General features: G+C 44.9%; 1 protein-coding gene across 1 annotated transcript in view; it reads left to right on the forward strand.

Moving 5' to 3' along the window:
- Positions 1 to 19,752, forward strand: part of PTPRN2 (protein tyrosine phosphatase receptor type N2) — a gene marked incomplete at both ends in the record, with an annotated part of 644,991 nt that overhangs the window by 533,134 nt on the left and 92,105 nt on the right. The window contains one exon of the mRNA XM_080338634.1: positions 6,992 to 7,204. Within this exon, the coding sequence (XP_080194760.1) occupies positions 6,992 to 7,204 (213 nt within the window). The remainder of the gene's footprint in view (positions 1 to 6,991; positions 7,205 to 19,752) is intronic.

Consider the following 19,752-nt stretch of genomic DNA (forward strand, 5'->3'; position numbering starts at 1 on the left):
TCGTGTGCGCGGCGTGGGGCGAAGGAGCGGGCTGTGGGGGCGGGATGCGGGGAAGCCGCCGCTGGCGTCTGCCCCGTCGGTCCAGGCCGGGCCGGGTCTCCGCGAAGCAGCGCGGGCGGACGGGGCGGGCACTTCGCCGGCCCCGCGGCTCCGGCAGCCCCGGGCGCCCCCGGCCGAGCGGGTCCCGGGGATGCCCCTGAACTCGGGGCCGTCAAACCGGAGAAGCGCGGAGGGGGCAGCGGGCCCGGCGAGGCGAGTTCGTGCGCTTCCCGCTCCTCTCGGCCCGCTCACGGCTCGCTGCCCCGAGGACGGAGGCGGCTCCGGAGCCCCATCCCCCGGCGGGGGCGGCTCCGGAGCCGCGGGGCCCGGCCCGGCTCCCTGTGAGATGAGGCGGCTGCTCCGCTGATGGGGCCTCCGGCTCTACCGGCGTGTTACCGAGAGGCGGCTCGCTTGTTGGCACTCGGGTTTAAGGGCGCTTTATCTAATCCCTAAATTATGTGCCTTCAGCATCAGCATTAGATCAGCGCTGGCACTACGGCTTGTGTTTTTCTTGCTTGCTGAAGATATTTGATTAAGCTCGGCTGTTGCTGACCGTCCTCTTGGCTCGGGCTCTGACACTTTGTGACTTGGACCTGCTGAGTCCCTCTATTTATCTGTTTCGCTCTGTCTTACAAAGCCTGGGCCGAGGAGGAAATCTGCGTCTTGGTGCTCTCATTCTGCTGCTTTCCCCTCATTGCTCCTTAGACATGGGAATCCAAGTTTCTTCACCATGGTGTCTCCCTGCCTTCCTCTTCTTGCTGCCACCCCAAAAGCGCTCTGCGCGTCTTCAGGCAGGACGGGCCACGCTGCTCCATCTCCAGCTTACCTACCTCCTCCGTGGATGTGGCTGTCTGGTTTTCTGAATCGTGTGTTATACCTACAGCATCTCAGTGATGCTGTAGGCTTTTGTGCTGTACTATTTTAACTAAATGCTGACTTAAAAAAAAATCCTCAGGAAAATCTTGAAGCTCCTTAAATTCCCTCTTTTGCAACCTTATTCCTTCCACTCCACAAACTTCTTTGGGGTTCTTGGACATTTTGGCATTTCAGCATCATCTTGTAGTGGGATTCAGGATAATAGCTATAATTTCTTGTAACTCTAACCAGAAACTTCACTTCTGTTTGCCTTTAGGAAGCCAGAAGAAAATATCTACCATTGATCAAGGGATCTTTGAACTCACTGCATTCTTGATTATATTCAGTCATTGTTCATGGTATTAATCCTACTAAAAGGTATAGAGACGCTCCAGAGTGCTTTGTGGTGTTGAAGGTTGCGGAAAGATCATTGTACCCCTACAGATGAATAGATCTGTGGCTCTTGCAGTGACCTTTCTCAGTGATTTGAATAAGCTGCAGTTCCCAGAAATCCATCTGCCTTTTGTGTTTGTCGATTTGTCTAATCTTTCCGACCCCTAAAAGAAGGAAAAAGTACCTTCCCATCCGATTTCATCCTCCCGAGTAAAAGCATTAAATTGACCTCATTTCAGGTGATGAACTGACATCTGCTGAAAGTGATCCTGGCACCAGGCAGCTTTCTGGGAGGGTTGTGATGAGGGAGGCAGAGGACAGCGGCCCCACAAACCTCTTACTAGCTGTAAAGATAGTACCTTAAAACACCAACAAGTAGCCTGGACCATACAGCTCGGGAGTGCAGTGCTGAACGCAGGAATTATATGCGCTGAAGGTGAACGTCCCCAGGCCCTGCTGCCCCAGTCTAACCTGACTGGGAGCGCAAAGTAGGGAAGGAGAAGCAGGAACTAAAACCGAGGGAGAGGCTGCTTTCCCTTCTGTTTGCTGTCTTATTTATTGGAGGAACAAAAAAATAAAATCTTACCTGTAGGTCTTCTGAGGACAGATTAGGGTAGCCAGGCTCCTCCTGATGTATTTATCTGGTTTTATAGTAACCTATCAAAAATTGAACCAGCATAGTGTATCCCAACCTACGTCTCGGATAACCTTACAGAGGGAAATTACTAGAAGTAAATTTAAGTTTAGATTTATTCAAGCAAGCAGACACACACAGATATGTGTGTGTGTGTACATATATATATATGAATACATATTATATAGATATATCTCCATATACTCCCACATACATCCCTTTCTTCATGCTTTCTATATTAAGGAAATAAGACATATATCCTTTATGATTTGTTTTTATGTCAGTGGCTGTGACTGTTAGCAAAGGATCCTTTAAAAAAAAAAAAACAAACCACCCCGATGAACTGAAACTTATTTTGCTGAAGTTTATTTTTAAGAATAATGATTTTCTTGTAGAATTCTTTTCTTCTGCCTAGGCACTTCTTTCCCTCCTTGAATGGCAGATTTGCAAGTACAATTTCATCTGCACAGAGGAACAATAGCTTTCAGTTGCACAAAGGATTTCTCCCACCCTGAATCCAAACCACAATGCCTCTTGCTCTGATAATAGCTTCTGAAAAGATTTTGTAATGCACAGAATTAATACATGATTATTTCCGCCTCGCTTCTCTCATTTATTAGACTCTATAGTGAATTCCAAATTAAAATAGCACCTCTTGAGTTTTTTAACATTCTAATATTTGGAAACAAATCATATTCTGGAGATTATCTTTTCGCCCATGTTTCTAAGAAATTTGCATTTTTTTATTATTGCTCAGAAACAAAACTGTCTAATATAAATGTAAAAATCAAGGCACACAAAAATTGGGAGAAATTATAATTTCAAGTTAGTTTAAACTGAATTGTACTGATTTTTCCTTTGCAAACTGGAGGAGAGGTTGGGTGCAGTAACGGGCGAACTGGGTTTTAAATCGGGAATGTCTTTTTAAATTTATGAAGCAAAACAAGACCTCAACTTCAGTTAGAGTTTTGCTTTAACAAGGACCAGAATCAGGCCCTGTATCCTAAAGGAAATAATGAAGTGTAATTCTGCTGAGGCATCTGGAAGGTGAGCTTTCACATCACTGCACGGGGAGCTCCTCTCTGCTCTTACAAAGACTTTCTCCCACACTTCCAACATAGGTGTGAGAACTTATTTACATGAAAGCGTACATTAAATATTTACTGACATTTGCTTGGAATTCGTTTGAAATGTCGGCTGTTCTGCTGCATCATGGGATGACACCGTGGAACGGGACGCTGCTCTTTGATTAGAACAGTGATTTGTGACTCCACCATTATGGCTGATCTAGTTACTGACTCACTTTTGGGTGTATATAAAATTTGTTCTGTCGAGGGACTGGGAAAGCCTACATGAGATCAGATCCTCTGCATTTTTTCTTCCCTCTTCAACCAACCAACCAAATGAACAACAAAAAATCCCCACAACACGCAACCCCACAGAAGCAGTGTACTTCAAGCAAACAGTTGAGTGTAAGTGGTAGGTGTCATGTTGTTCTGAGACAGGGTGAATCTCTGCTTTCTAGCATTTAAGCTCAGGCCAGACGGTTTCAAAGCAAGGAGACACTGGCTGAATATCTCCAAAGCCTCTGTATTTAGAGTCACTTCCTAAGCTATCCATTTAGGAATTAGTTGTTCTTCCTTCACTGGGACTCTGTGATACTACACAATTTTCAAAAGAGAAAATCATTCAGAGAAATGTCAATATATTCTGTTACGTAAAGTTTAAAAAATGCATAGTTACATGTAGCTGAGTTTAATATTTAATTATGTGTAATTTATGTGGTCTATTTATTTCTTGAGCCTTAGGGGAGAAAAAAGAGGAAAAAAAAAAGGTGATTTGTTTTTCTTGTTATGCAACAGCTATTGTTCCCCTTCCACCCCAGGCACACGCACCATGGCAGCCTCAACCAGCACAGGGAGAGGTGTTCTGCTTTAAAAGACATCCGACTGTAAATGTCAAATTCATAAATATTTAAACATTTTTCTTTCAATTTCCAGTCAAGTCTGACAGGACGCCTCTAATTAACCCTGGGCTCCGTTTCAGGCTGGGGCCTTATTGCAGGGAAGAATCAGGGGTTTAGGCGAGGTGGGGAAATCTGTGCTCCTGGCTGGAGGGGGGAAGGAGCTGGTAACGAACTCGTCGAATTTGTTTTTACCCCTTTCATAATTTGATGTTTGGTCAGACATCAAGCAGGATGAAAGGGCAGCGGCTTTCTCCAGCTGAGCTGCGGGCAATGGGGGCTGTTTCCTAATGGGACACAGGCCCGTGGGGGCGGGCCCCGCTGCCCTCTGCGGCGCCGGGTGTCCGCAGCCCGGGGCCCGGGAGAGCGGCCGGTGCGGGACCCGGAGCCGGACCGCGGGGCTTCGCCGTCGGCTTTACCCGTCGGTTTATGCGGGATCGCGCAGCCGGCAGCAGTCACCGATGTTTCCCGCGGGCGGCGTGGGGGCTGCCCGAGGCGACTTTAAGCACTAACACCCCTCCCGGAGGCGGAGAGGGGACCCCTCCGAGCCCTGACGGCAGCGGCTCCGGAGGCGCCTCCCGTGAAGCGGGAGGGAAGAAGGAGCAGGGAAAAAGGCTGGCGGCCCCATGGCAGAGCTCCTTTCCCTTCCCCATCAGCCGCTCCGACGTGGCGGGCACCGGCCGTGCCCCTGTGCCGCTTTGTCACCCCTTCGCTCCGGCTGCGCGGCCCCCGTCCCCTGCCAGGGCACGGAGGGTCGGGGCAGGCATTGGCGCTGCTCCCCCAGGTCGTGTAAGGTTTTTGCAAGCTCGCCTGCTTGAAACCCATCACTAGGGACACGGATACACTGGCTGCCCACAGAAGAAGCTTACCGAGGTGTACGCAATGCTCAACACCCCACGGAAGGTTTCCAACTCTTCCTCGTGTTTCACGTTCCTGCGTGCAGCCGTCCGCTGGAGGGGTGCGGGGTGTCTCAGCCCTTTTGTTAAGGGCAGCCAGCTCCGGGGAGGGCAGTCCCGGCTCTGCGGGGAAAACTGCCTGGCGAAGTTAGGAACAACATCTAAAATCACTCTAACTACAGTGGAAGAAAGGCAAGCATGCTCTTTCTCTCCCCTATGTTTACTCGAGGCACTTGACAGCACTTTGCTCCCATCATTTTCATTGTTTCTCCCGCATAGGCCTTTTCCCGGCTGCTTGTGCGGCTCTCTTCACACGGCAACCGGAAAATAATTTAAAACAGTAATTGCGAGAGCAGAGAAGAGACTCAAAAGCAGTGCCCGAAACTGCCCGCCATCCTCTGCCTTCCCGGCGGCGGCAGCGCTGGCCCTGCGCGCACCCGCGCTGCCGCTGCGCGCACCCGGGCTCCGAGGCGGAGAAGCCTCCCGGCGAGCGGGCCCGACCCGCGGGGGGTCCCAGCCCGGCGGTGGTGAGCGGGGGCCGCTTGTCCCTGCGGCGCCGATGGGAAGCCAAACACCGCGGCGAGGCGGATTAACGTCCCGGGGCACAGCGCTCGGGGAGGGGACGCCGGCACTTTTGCAGGAGCTGCCTATTTAGATGCAGATTGGGACCTCTGGCCCCGAGGGGACGGCGGCCTTTCATGGAGATGCTAATGGCAGAGCGCAACAGCCCTGCACCCTCCCCAGGGCCCCCAGGGCCGAGGCGGCGGGAACTGCGAGCAGGCGGCGGCTGCCGTCGGTGCTGCCCCTCCTGGGTCTCCCTTGCACGCCCCCCTTCCCCCGCCCGGAGCGGAGGGCGGCAGCGGTGCGGGTCGCGGCCGCGCTCCCCGCGCTGCTGCCGGGGCAGGTATCCGCGGGAACACAGCCCCGGACCCCCGGTGCGGAGGGCTGGGGGTTGCAGGGGCAGCCCCATGCTCCTGGTGGCTGTTGGGATTTGGAGGAGGGGCCGGCAGTGGAGGGGAGGGGAGGGAGGGGGCGGCGGTGGCTGCGCGGACGCGGAGGCGGGGGCACATGCTCGGCCTCGGCGAGCCCTGCGCCGCCCCCCGCCGCCCGGGGTTTACAAACCAGGCAATCCTCCTGCGCTCCGAGCATCCAGGCAAGAAAATCCGGGAGTCTTATTGAACCTGCATTTCCATTAACTCAGCCTCAGCCCCGGCTAATCCGCAGCACTGAAGGCAAGGAGGCTAATTAATGACAAGCTTTTACAGTCAAGACCAGCGATAATTGCTTTGGTGGCCTTTATGATTACAAGATAAAAATGGACCGGGCCTGACATAAGAGCCACTGTGTACACTGCAAGACAGGAGGAAATTAAGAGCTGGCTAGCTGAATACGGAGCAGAAAATTACTAATAGAGGAGAGATAATGAATAGGCCGGCTAGGCATTCATGGGGAAAAATCCATTTTGTTACCACGCGAAATTAGGTGGTGGAAAGGAGTTTGCTAATTGTTCTCATCTTGTAGCAACCAGGACTGAGGCAGGGGCGTGCTTTTCAATTCATTTCCCTGGTAATTGTGAAAGGGGGAATGCAGGCCAAATGAGTCTTGCTGCAATTTGCGCGCCTGGTCTTTTCATTTTCATGTTGCGTTTTTAATTGTTGCTAATATAGCTTATAATGAAGCTAATGAGGGGAAATTATTGTACAACTTTTTAGCACATGGAGACAAGTGAAATGCACTAGAAGGATTCTCTCCTATTGCTGCAAAAATAATAGTAATCTGGAGGAGTTTGGAACTGTCGGGCTTTTTTTATCCTTTTTCTTCTACAACAGACAAAAGGAAGGACCGCCACCTACTTTTTCTTTTTTTTTTTTTTTCTGTGTTGTTCCGTGTTTTATTTTTCACTCAATGAAAAAAAAAATATCGGAGTTTCCCTTGCTGACCCTGGCCCTGGATGCGGGGGGGTGCGGAGCTGCGGGGCGCGCCGCGGTGCTTGCGCGCAGCCAGCGCGCCCGCCTCCGCCTTTCGGCAGTTAAATGCAAGTCGCCGGGAGGGGAAGGGGCGGAGGGGGCCATGTCAGCAGCGCTGTCCCTGTCCCTCCGTTCGCCTCTATCCTTGGCTGAAAGTTCGCGCTGACGGGTGTTTTCCCCCGACGGGGTCTCGCCGCTCCGCGACCGCGCAACTCAGGCGCTGCCTCTCTCTCCTCCCCTGCAGAAAAGCAACGTCCCGCCGCTCCCGCAGCGCGGGGAAGAGGCAGAATCCGCCAAATTCCTCCTCCTCACCCTTCTCTCCCTCGCCTGCATCGCCGGGGTCTTGGTGGCGTCGGGGGTCGCCTACTGCCTCCGCCACCGCGCCCACCATCGCCTGAAGGAGAAGCTCTCGGCCCTGGGGACCGACACCGGCTCCGACGCTCCAGCTGCTTATCAGGTAAGGACCGAGGCTCCCTCCTCCGGCCCCGCTCCCCGGGCTGCCCGGCAGTGCCCGGGGGGACCCGCCTCGTACTGGGAGGCGAGGGGGTGGGTTTGTTTCCGATGCTGCCCTCCCCCCCTCCCCCCGCCCCGCTCCGCTCCGCTCCATTCATGTGCCCGCGGATTCACTGTAGCAGCTTTTTACTGCTGGGTATTAATCTTGGCTATTCTGGTAGTTGTTGTAAATTCGTGCCTAATTAGAAACATTAAAAAAGAAGAAGAAAAAAAAGCCCTTGCTATTGAGATTCTCTGAAAAATAACATTAATATCCATAAGCTGTCACCCCTGCCACTATTAATAACGAAAAATCTTTAACATTTATGAGGAATGGATTGCATGGTTATCTGAAGATGTCTCTCTTTTTGAGTAATCGACTTCTTCAGGGTCTGATATGAAAAGAGCCTTTGACCCGATCTGTTGCCACCTTCTGCCATTATTCAGATAAAATGAAATCTAATGCTGATAAATGGGGAGGTTAACCAGGACTGGTTCTGGGAGAACAATGGTAGCAGATGTGTACCCAGTAATACAGGAGGACTGTGCTCAGATTTCCTGAAGTAAATCAGAAAACTGAGGCTTTCTCTTTCAGTTTCAAAAGTATTGGGTGGAGAGACACTCTGCATCTTCCTGGAGTTTGTTTTAGATCATGGCGCTTATTTCTTGGTGTGTTATTGGTGTGGTAATGCATGTGTTATGGTCATATACCACACAGCCCTAGTCTGCTTTCCCAAAATATTTAGAGTGAAAAAGAATTTAAGATTTTTAAAGCGTTGTCGCTGTAGTATCCCTGTCTACGGTGTACCCATAGGGCACTCTTCCCTCAAGTTTTATTTTACCTTCTTGTTCTGCTTAGGATCAGACATTACAGCCTTTCTATATTCTGGAGCTGAGATAGATTCAAATTGGCAGCTGAGAGTCATACGGGAATAAATTCATATTTCCTCACAAAGTTTAGGTCTGCCTGTACCTCTTATATCTTAAAGATGTAATGTATTAAGTACATCTCCACAGGCTTGGTCCAGGCAGATTGTAGTACAGAATGGTAAATATGAGTGTTTCTGTAACAATTAGTATCTTCAGGAGTGGTTTGTGGTTAAAACAGAATGTTTACTGAAAAAAAGAAATATCTTGAAATTACTTCTTTAAATTAAGTGATTTCCAAAGCAAGAACGAGCGAGTGCGAGAGCATTTCCAGTGGAAAAAAGGAGCGTCCTCCAGGATAGAGTGTGAACAAAACAGCAGTTTATCAGATCAGTGTTGTTGGTTGTAGAGATCGTGGCCGTAAATATTTTTGTTTGGTTTTAACAGGGAACTTGCCATTGACTCATTGAAACCACAGAAGCAATAGATAGTCTTTCTTCCATTAACGTGAATACAAGAATTCTTAATTCTGAAAAAAAAGGCCTCCAGGTTCCAAAATTACACTTGAAACTGAATTTGTGATAATTAACAGGACAATCTTCCTACTGACAGCTCTAATTAATAGTATCTGTAATTAAAATCGTGCCCTTCCAGCAGGAAAATTGTTTGAATTTCTTGGAGTGACCTTTTTTGCCATTTCTCCTGGGAGCATAGTGGTTAAGTTGATATTGATTTTATAATGAGCTCTGGTTTGTTTAATAAGAATCTGTAATCCAGACACTAAATGAAATGTGTGCTTCATTTCTTCTTCCCACATTTATATATATTTTAAAATCTTCCTAGTTAGATCTGAGAGTGACGTTTTCTGTTTGAAAACAACAACAACAACGCTTTGAGGATGCTGCTCAGTTTTTCAATAGCAAGACTGTATTAATATTCTTTGTTCCTGACCTTTGGGCCCAGTCCTAACCACCTGACTTCTTAAACATTTCTATTGGTTTTTCAAGGGAACTGGAGTCATGAGTGGGAGGAAAAAATGTTTTTCCTTAAATACAAAGGTTTCTAAGGGCTTGGCTCTCCTCCTGTGGAAGTAAATGGGAATTTTGCCATTTGTTTCAATGGCAGCAGTAGGAGGCCCCAGTATAGGCAGACAAAATACTCAGGCAGTTTTGATGCTGCTAAGTAGCGTTTTATCAAAATGAATCACTGAGCCTGGTCCTTTATATAATAAACTATTCATATGGGTTTGAAGAGAAACAGGATTGAGCCCTATTCGGATCGTCAAAATCGCCTTATGTTGAGCTGTGTTAAATGTAATGGATATCTGGTGTGATGCATGTTTTGGATAACATCAATTAGGTGTCAGAAAAGCATCAATTATCTTTTTCCTCATCTTCCCTGATACACATAGGGGGATAATGTAGCCCATGTGAGGGAAGAAAAAACGCAGATAGCTTTCAAAATTGTACCTACTTTGTTCTCTTCTGTTAAATGTTTCCCAAGTATCTACTCGGTTAACTCAGTGTATTTTAAAAACGTGAAATATTTCAGCAGCTGCTGCCTCTAGACTTTAAAGCATGACACTCTCATGTGTTGCTGGTTGCAGCTTAAGTGACAATTCAGATTTTTTTTTGTTTTTTAATTTGAAGGGGGAGAAATTGGTTGGTAAAAAAGGGCCTGGTGGCCCAATGTGGTTCGGAGAGAACACTGAAATATCCCTTTGATTCACATGCTTCTCCAAATGTCAGTGTTTTATATCTTCATGTAAACAAGACTGACCTAAATTTTCAAGTTTTAGCAGAAGCATTTTTCATCCTAACCCACTTCAGCCAGGAGAGTTCATTTGGAGTTTTACTCTTTCCTTACTCACCCTATGAACTTTGAAGAGTTTTTTTCCCACAGCTGCTGTTTTTTGTTTGGCTTTGTTTTGTTTTTAATTTCTCCTTTGCACAGTGAAATACCAGCTTGAGAAAGGGAGAACAGACAAACCATATTGCCAGGGAAATAGCAGGTTGGCTGCTAAGCCTCCCCCTGGGTAGTGCCTGTCATGCGATGTCACTCTCCCTCGGGTACTCTCCTGCTAGCACGAGCAGTTCTGGTATAGAGCCCACTTACCTACTACTAGACGGAGTATTTCTTGTGTAAGTGCAGGGGCAAGTGGCCAGTCTTAGGCAGAACAGCCAATGCCATTTAGAAGTTGTAGCTGGCAAATAAAAATCTCTGCGGTGCCTTTGATGAGCTGCTGAACAGCCCGATGCGGCGTGAAGGGGCTGTGGTGTGAGGCTGGTTCTTCAGGTGTTAAAGGAAGATCTGGGAGACTAAACCCTATGGAAAGACTAAGTAACACTAGGAAGGGTAGATACACAATTGCAACTTCATTGATCTTTGAATCCCTAAACAACAAAATTATAGGCTGGTTTAATTAGGCAGTGGCTAAGGAGCTTTTCAAAATTAATGGAAATAGTGTATCTTGGAAAGTGTTGCATGGGCACAAAACGCATTTTGTACATAAAGGCGGGCGATTTTTGCGCAGCTTTTGAACACGTCTCCTGTCCCTTCAAATCACACGTGTAATGATTAGATAAGTCAGCGTTAGCAGTCAGGGATGACTAAAAAGAGGTTCCTCCTGCCTCCGCGGGGCCCCTGCACATGCGCACACCTGCACCCGTGTTTTTAATTGTTGCTCGTGGTGCTTTGATCTTCTTTGAAAAGCAAGTTTAGCATTCTGCAAGCCCGCTCTCTGGTCCGGGAGATTAGGGAAGAAGCGTTTTAGGAATTTTGAGCAGACACTCTTTGATTTATTTCACAACACTGAGCAGATTTTCTTCATGCACTTTGAAGCCTTTAGAGCGGAACCCAGAGAAAAACGGGCATTCAGACGTCAGGGGCGGGCTGCAAACAGGGCCACTAAGTGCACATCTTACTTGTCACTGCTCCCATTAGCGAGCAATTTATTAATGTAATGAGTGTATGTTAGTGACTGCTACTATTTAGGGATGCTCTGTTTGATTCAGGGTGATGTATTTGTGAGTCCAGCTGAACCCTGGCTTTTGACCTTCGTGTGGGGAACGAAGGGCTGTGCGAGATGTTAAATCATCAGCATATTTAATACTTTGTGCTGCAGAACTTTACTATGAGCATGGTGTTCTGCATCGCTGGTAATGCACTGCAAAACGTTGCCCATAATGGAATTTAAAGGCAAAAGTTAAAATGCACTGAAGCTGGCCTCAGAAAGCCTGCCTGTTAATATTTTATCTCAATAATGTTCTTTTTAATTTTCCTTCACCTCAGCCAAAAGAACTTCCTTTAAAAGGACAGAGGTAAAGACCAAACAGTTTACAATGAAGTTCCTTCTTAAACTGCCTGAAGTATTCGAGGTTACATGCGCCGTGCACTGTCAGTGCAGCTGGATCACATCATCTGCTGTTTTAAAAACTTGTTCGAATAACTTGATTTGGCAGGCATATAATTGTAAATTATATGTTAAATTCTGCATTCTCACGTGTATTATATTATATAGAAATTATATATTCCTTTGTCAAATACAGTCCTATTAATTACATTATCCTTCGGGATTCAGAGTCACTAAGAACTTCTCTGTGCTTTTATAGACTTGATCCTGCTGGGTTTTTTTCTTAGAGATCTTAAGAACGCAGTATTTATGAAAATCACTAAATATTTTTCTGCAAATATTTTAAAAGGCGCCAACTGAAATAATCCACTGGAAACATACTCTCTACTTAAACATCCTGCCTGGTTTGTGTGTGTAAATACAGATAAATCATTACCCCTGGCTTCATATTTTACACTCTAGACTGGTTTCACTAAGCAAACTTGTTCTTATATTAATAGTATTAGTCATTAATGTTATAGTAATGCTGGATATCAGCTCCTTAGAAAATGGAATTTTGTCAACTAAGTGAAACATATTTAAAAAAAAAAAAAAGGAAAATTTTAAATTTTGCTGTCATTATTTATCAAGTTCTTGGTAATATTCCAGTTATAACAACATAAGGTTTGGGACCAAAGAAAGCTGATAAACTGGAGGTAATCAGTACCATAAAGTATTACCTCCTATCTATGTAAAACTTCATTTTCAAGGACCTTCACTATACTTAAGCAAAAAAGGTATCAGTGAGGACAAAGTGTATTCAGTACATGAGTATTTAGTAAACATTTCAGTAAGCAATACATTTAGTAAGGATTTTGGGCAGATGAAAGTTTTGCCTTAAGGCTGAATGCTGTGAAGGGCTTGCTTGTGTTTTCTTCTGGGGAAAACAAAGGACATAATGCATTTTTAATCTTTTATTTTCCCGTGTCCTTATTAAAAAAGAAGGAAAAGATAATCTCACATGACTATGTAAAGCAACAGGACAAACTGTAATTGCTTGTAATAAAAGATGCACAGGGAGGTTTATGTATTAGAAGAGTTGTTCTTCCCCATTTAAATGTGATTATTGTGTATTATGTGAACAATTTTCTCTATCTTTAATTAGAATTTTGCCTTTAAATAAGTTCTTAGGGACCTACAAATACATTATGTGTAATGTTGCTACATAAACCACTGTATTTTAAGGTGAGACAGTTTTCATAATGTACAAAATATATATTCTACGCAATAGTAATGGATAGCAATAACAGGAGAGGAAAAAGAAGTGCGGAGTTTTTTTAAGGTGATTGGAAGAGAGTTTATCTTATGTTTAAACACTTCATTGAAGTCAGGCAGTGGATGGCCAAAAAAGAATGAGGCAAAACGGGAAGTGTACAAATATGGATTTCACTTCTGATCTGGTTTCTTATCTGATTAGTGTTTAAAGCAATCCACAATTCCTGTGGCGCAATGGACTATGTAATTCCCTAACCTTGCTTCCTGTGGTAGCCATAAAATAGAGTTAAATGGTAGTAATGGTCAAAGTAGCATTTCAAAACATGATATGAATTTATACATCAGCAGAACTTTATCAGACATGCCTGTTTGCTAAATTGGGGTATAAACACAGAAATAGGGGTGTGTTTGCTCCCGCACGCCGTGGGGCAGCCCCAGGGGAACTGCGCTGGCTGGGGGAGAGAAGTTCATTCGGCTTTTTACCAATAGCTGTCCTCCAGGCTTTTCTTATTTAAGAAAATCGCTTCTGTAAATTTCTCAGTGTTGGAGAAATGAACTTGCCCTTACCAGAGGGAGGTTTTACCTTTGCAGCCCAAGCCCTGGGCAGCTACAGCAGTGGCAATGCAGCAACAGTTTTGACTCAAATGGCCTTTATATTAGAGTGGGCAGGTGGAGAGAGAGGTTTTTTGCAGGCGTGGAAGGAGAATGAGTATACACACAACTTCTGGAGTGCTTGGATGAGAAGGTGCCATGTGGGTTTAGATTTGAGTAATATAAACCATCTTTTTCAAGTAGTTGGCTGTTTATCTGTGTAGGACTAGAGCAAAGTGGAAGAGATGAGGTGATGTTGACCTTCTCCCCTTACCTGACTTTGTTTATTTTTCCCTATCTAAAGAGTACAGAGTTTGAGCTTGGTGTTTTGTGGAACAAGGACAAGCGTGCTCCAAGCATCTTGCAGTCTAATTTCTGTGTATTTAGGATGTAAGAAAATGCCAAGAAAAAAAATGTGGGAGAGGAAATTAAGTTAGTGACTCATTTTTAATTACTGGGAAATCCAGCGTCCTTACCCAAACAGGCATTTCTTAGAAAATGTGCTGGAGGTGCTCTAGACTTGCAGGCTGCATCTCGCCTGGTAAATTAAACCGGTAAATTATTCGAATGGCCCTGGCACCATTTCAGGTCAAGCCACCCAACTTTCTCCCAAACAATTTCTCAGCACAGTTAGTACAGGCCAAGAAAAAGACATACATTCATTCACCGGGCAGTTTTCTTAATAGCTTGGGTGTCGCTACCCTGTTCTAGAAGGTGACAATTACGGTTGCTTTACCACTCTCCGTCCTGGACCGCTGAGGTCCGGGATGCTGAGCATCCTGCTCCTGCTTCAGAGCCCATTCCACCCATCCCTGCTGTCCCGCGGGCTGTTTGCCAGCTGAGTGTGGGCTGGTTCTGGATAAGTACAATGGATTGTCTCCTTCTGGTAAATTGATTATGTCCCAGTGCCTGTATGTTATAAAGGAGCCAAAGATAACCACAGTCTTGCCTAATGGGCTGGAGAGTATTTGATCTGCAGTCCCAGGCAGTACATCATCTCAAGTGTCCCAGTTTCTTTCTGGAATAACTATACTGTCTTCAGTGACTTTTTTTTTTCTCATGTAATGTAGAGGATAATCAGGCCTGTCTTTCCTACACACTTCTGCCCTTTTTTCTGCTGTAGGATTTTACTTTTTCTTTTGGAGCAGCTCTGTTATCATGTTTCAGGTTTGACACATTCTTCTACTGTATATTCTCTGAACGCTCAGCAGCTAACACTGCAATCTGGCTTGCTGAGCCTTTCATATTTCCTCAGAGTGCTGCACTAGAAGAAAAATATATATATATTTTTTAAAGTTTTTAACTGTGAAGTTTTCTTTAGTTGTGGAACAAATCTTGTATCAGACTTGTGTTCCCTGGGAGACAGTAGAAGCTAATTTCTATATGTAAAGAACCATTGTAGATTGTGTTTGTTGGTTCTTGTAGGACCATGTTGCCTGCGAGCAGGAACAGGTTGCAATTTATTCTCTCAAGCCTATGAGGTACATAAAAAGCATTCTTCTTACTGATTTCTTCTGGGTACATCTGTTCATCATGCACACCAGGGTTACATGGTGCATGGTGAAAGGGAAGAGGCATGGGGGTGCAGCTCTTGTCCTGCCCAAAGCCAGCAGGATCTCAGCTTCAGGCATCTCTGGTCCTTCCTGCAGTGTGTGTTTGTGAAGGGTTTGAAGCTGACTGCAGCCACCTAAGGTTTTAACTCTATGGTAAAACCATACTTACTTGGCTCTTTTGTGGGACAGATGAACAAAACTAGGTTTCAAATCTTCAACTTTCCTCTGCCTGTAGCCCTGTTGTGCTGCTCTTTCAGCGAAGCAGATGTTGCAAGGCTGAATATTCTGGGGCGACTGTGATGTTTTTACTCATTCTATTGTGGTATAAACTTTGAGAGAAGAAGTTTGGGTAGAGCAGACTGGAGCTGTCCTGGGGTCATGCTGCTCAACTGCTCTGGTCTTCACAAAGGCACAAGTGAGAGGTGGTGTCTGGAGCAGCCTCGGGACCATGTGTGACACGCGAGGGCATGGGGACCCATGGACAGCCTGTGTGCAGGGCTACGAAGAGTTGGATGTTAAAGATGTGATGACTGGACAAGAGCCCTCATTTCATCCCTCTCAACAGGGACAAAGCTACAACTCCAGGGATGAGGCCTTCCTATCCAAGATATTTTCCTTTTCATGTATTTACATGCACAACAGAGATGTGAATGCTTTCTAGCAGTTTAAAGAACTGTAAAAGAAAATTTGAGTGAATTCGTGCATGGCAGCAAGATACAGGAAAGGACTGAGACAACTCAGGGCTGTGATTTTTTTGCTCTTGCAGGTTCAAAGCTCTCATAGCACCAGTGTGTTGTCAGTGTATGTCAGCTGGGGCACTCCTGCAGCTCTTCATCTTCCAGTTCAGGTTCTCAGCTTTCAGCATTCAAATCCAGTTTTCATCACTTGTATTCTTACAAAACAACCAAACCAAGACTGAAGAAGGGAGACTGTAAAAGGATGCTCCTAGAGGTTAAATCCTTCAAAGAACCAAAACTAATTTGGAGGGTGATGGGAAAGAATAGCTTTTGAATCAGAGAAAATAAAATTTGGTGTTGGTGGTTTATCAAAAGGATAAAACGCACAAAGTTTTCTCTAAGCTTTGCTGACCAGTTTCTAGACTTTACCAAAGACAAATGAGTGATGGTTTATTGATGTTTGCTTGGGATGACTGCATTCTGAACAAGAACAGATATTGATCAGGGAAATAGTTTAAGTTTTTAATACTTCAGATGGATAAAATCCTACTCATTTTTAGTGCAGTTTTTATTTTTCTGGTTTTCTGTCTAGCTAACATAAATTCAGGCTTCTTGATGATTACTGCTTTTTCTTTCTACAGAGAACCGGTGCTGCTTCGCAGAACTGTGTTCTGGCAGCATCTCAGAGATCTCAGAAGTGGCTGATCTTGCCCTCCAAAGTGGGAACAGCTCATCATTATCATAACAGTCACTTTTGGTATAGCTACCTCCTTTCCCCTTATCCAGCGTTACTTAACATGGAGATACATGCATTTCATGCAGGTGGGAAGGCTTTTCCTTGGTGGTGCTGTCTCACAACGGCAGAGGTAGATGGTTTGAAGTTGGCTGCAGTAGAGCAGTAACTACCAACCCTGCCTGTTTTCTAGTAATGCTGATCTGAACATCCCCCTTATCTTCAAAAATGTGTCAGGGAGAATATTCACATGCCAGAGAAATACTGATCTTTCCCACTATCTATGAATAGAAGAACGAGGGAAAGATGAAAAGGAAAAATTCAGTATGCTGCTGCTTTTCTGACAGCATGGGGAAAAGAATCTTGGGTTTTACCTTTTTCCAGCTTCTCAACTGGAGTTTCTCCTGGCTTCCTGGGAAAGAAAAATGCCTTGTTTGGTGTGAAATGGTGTGATTTACTGGAAGAGGTTTCACTGCAGTGGATCACAGCGAAAGGTGCCAGTGGCTGGCTATCCATGTAAGATAGGAGGAGAGATGTGATGGAGCCGAATGTAGTTTTGGGAGCAAGAACAATCTACATATGTAAATTCATGTTATATAGTAAAATTAAGTCATATAGTATCTCCCTCTGTAGTCTGGGGAAATAATATGTGCAGTAAAATGGGAACGTGAGCATGTAAATTCCATATGATGTCACCCACAAGAGTGAAATAAAGAGCTGCAATTCCTAATTAACCTCACCGGAAAGCTCTTGAGTGTAAAGTTAAAACATACAGAAGGGTTGCCTAGCGAACTGTTCCAAATTTCAGCTTGTTTTTGAAGGTCTAGGTCAGACCAATGGCTCTCCAGGCATTGTTGACTAATAATTTTGTTTGCTTGTTTGAGGGCTTTAGAAGTTAATGAAGTATAAATCAATGCTTGAGGCTTCTGTGAGTGCTGGTCACTCCATCTCTGAAGGAACGCTGCAAAAATGGAGTGAGGAAAAGGTGACAAGTATGATTAAGGGCATGGAAAACTCATATGAAGAGAGATTGAAAAGACAGATGATTTCTTCTAGAACACTAACAAGTGGCAGTGTAGAAAAGAAAAAAGTATATAAAAGAGGAACTGAAGAAAGAGTAAAACTCTTATTGTCACTTCTGCGTAGCACTATGGCAAAGACCTTTAGTTATTATAAATACATAAAATAAAAGACTAATACAGGAAAAGCTACCTGCATAAGACAACTGCAATGTGACACGCTATTTCTTCAGAATGTTGTTGGTGCACGAGTTTTTAGCAAGAATCTCAAAAACCAAAGAAGCATGTTAAAAAAAAATATTCCGGGTAATAAAAAGGTTGATAGTGTTTTAGAAGATGCCTGTAACTTCATGCCCCGGGTCTTAAAATTAAGATGTGACCCTTTTAGGAGTGTGCCAAGCTTGTACATCTTCTCTTGTGCTGTTCCCGTGGTGCTTCTTGCAGACGAACTGGTGTCTGGTGGAGAGGTCCAAGGCGGCATAACAACCCCTATGCTTGCATGAGTTGGCAAAGGGAAACTCAGGAGCTTCAGTAATGGCCAAGGAAGTTTTTTTCTTTAAAAGCAGACATGCACATTAACTCCTTGCTTCTGCTGTGGGGTGTTCACTGGGGGTGCTGCTGGGGCAGGGGAGGGATGGCGGGTGGTCCGGGGCTCTCGCCAGGTGCCGGGGCACGACTGTGGTCCCGATGTGCGGATAGACAGGGCAGAACAAAGGGAAAAGTGCATTTTTGTTGTTGTGGCTGTTTTCTCCAAAATGTGAAGTCTCCCTCCATCTCTGACCATCAGTACTAAGATCTGAGTATGAAATCCCTCAGTTTCTCCGGTATCTCCTGTAACACCAAGAAAGTGAGTCTGTAGAAATATCAACAAACATTTTTAATCACTGATGACTTTTGTGTGCGCGTGACAGTTCTCAGAGACACGGCGGAACTCAGTGAAACTATATTTTCCCATAGTTTAGGAGAGTTTCTCAGTATTACAAAGAACTTTTCTCATAAAAACCTGTTCTGACTTACAAGCAGCTTTGTAGATCCTTTTTTTTTTTTCCCACCATTTCCTTGTTCACAAAATTTGCATTAGTTCTTTCTAGCAGAGTTTAAGAGTGATTTTCTTTTCATTTTCAGTGAGCAATGGGTGTAAGCAATGACTTTAGTTTTCCAGTCAGGAGAGGGTAATGGCTGACAACTTCTACTCTCATGATAAATGATGTTATGAAAAAAAAATGTCGCTGATGGCCATACTTGATAAATATTTCCTTATACCAGCATCACTTCTTACGTATATACCCCCTTCTATGAAAAAAAACCAAAAGTATTGGAGGGTTTTACAAGTTTTTGGGACTTCTTTTTGTATTTCTCTGACTGTTTTTAATATCTCTGTTACCACAAATGCAATTACACAGACCTAAGGAAAAGCAATAATAATATTTGCAATGGGGTAAACTAGCATTTTTAGGCATAAACTTGTGGTTATGTTTGTGTCTTTCCAAGGTAGAAGTGCATTCCGAGTCCTCCTGGCGAGCTGGGAATTCTTGTTTCTAGCAGAAATGATGTCCCATTTTTAGCCCTGCAGGGCAATAAAATAGTGGACCGTACAACCTTAATGTATATCTTTCCTGAGAAACTACAGCTGGCTTGGGACTGAATTTTTTGCCTGCTTTGGGCCCCAGGCAGCTATAAATGCTGGGAGTGACAAAGGAAACGTTTGTGGCAGTTATCTTTTAGAGCGCTGGCATCAGCTAGAAGCTGGTCGGGCTTTGGGTGGGTTAGACAAAGTCAAAATAGGTGATGAATTGGCACATGGTTCTGCATGGCCTTTCAGGTTAATTCAATCATTACTACGGTTTATTTGTAACCCATACTGTGCTGTGTGGCTCTCACTGTGCTAGCGGTGAATTTACTGTACAAATTCATATTAAGAAACAGCTGAGCCCTCATGAGCATGTATTTTTGTTACTTAAGATGAACAAAATATGGAAAGGGTGAAGTTTGTTTTACACATAATTTTTCTCTGTCTAGTTATACCTTAAGTAACCTTTCCTCTCCCAGCTTCATACTTGTATTAAACGCTACGTGCTGGAATGTGGGGAGTACAATTTAGAAACCAGCATTGGCTGAAACCACCAAAAAATATATTCCTTTTGTTTGTTTGTTTTGTGTCAGGTAGGTCAATCTCATGTCCTGCTGCTTCCAGACTTGTGGTTGTCTGAATTGCAGGACACTGCTCAGAGCTTGTCAGGGACACCCTGAGACAAACCTCGGTGCTTTTACACCAGGTGATCTCAGGTGACTTCAGGTCTGCAGTTTGCAGATCTTTCCTATTAGAGATGTCGTTATGCAGGGGAAGTACCAGTTCAAATCAGTTTAAAGAAACATGAACTTCATAGAATCGTAGAATAGTTTGGGTTGGAAGGGACCTCCAAAGCTCATCCAGTGCCACCCCTGCCATGAGCAGGGACATCTTCAC

This window comes from Nesoenas mayeri, assembly GCF_963082525.1.
Source record: "Nesoenas mayeri genome assembly, chromosome: 2".
Classification (NCBI taxonomy): domain Eukaryota; kingdom Metazoa; phylum Chordata; class Aves; order Columbiformes; family Columbidae; genus Nesoenas; species Nesoenas mayeri.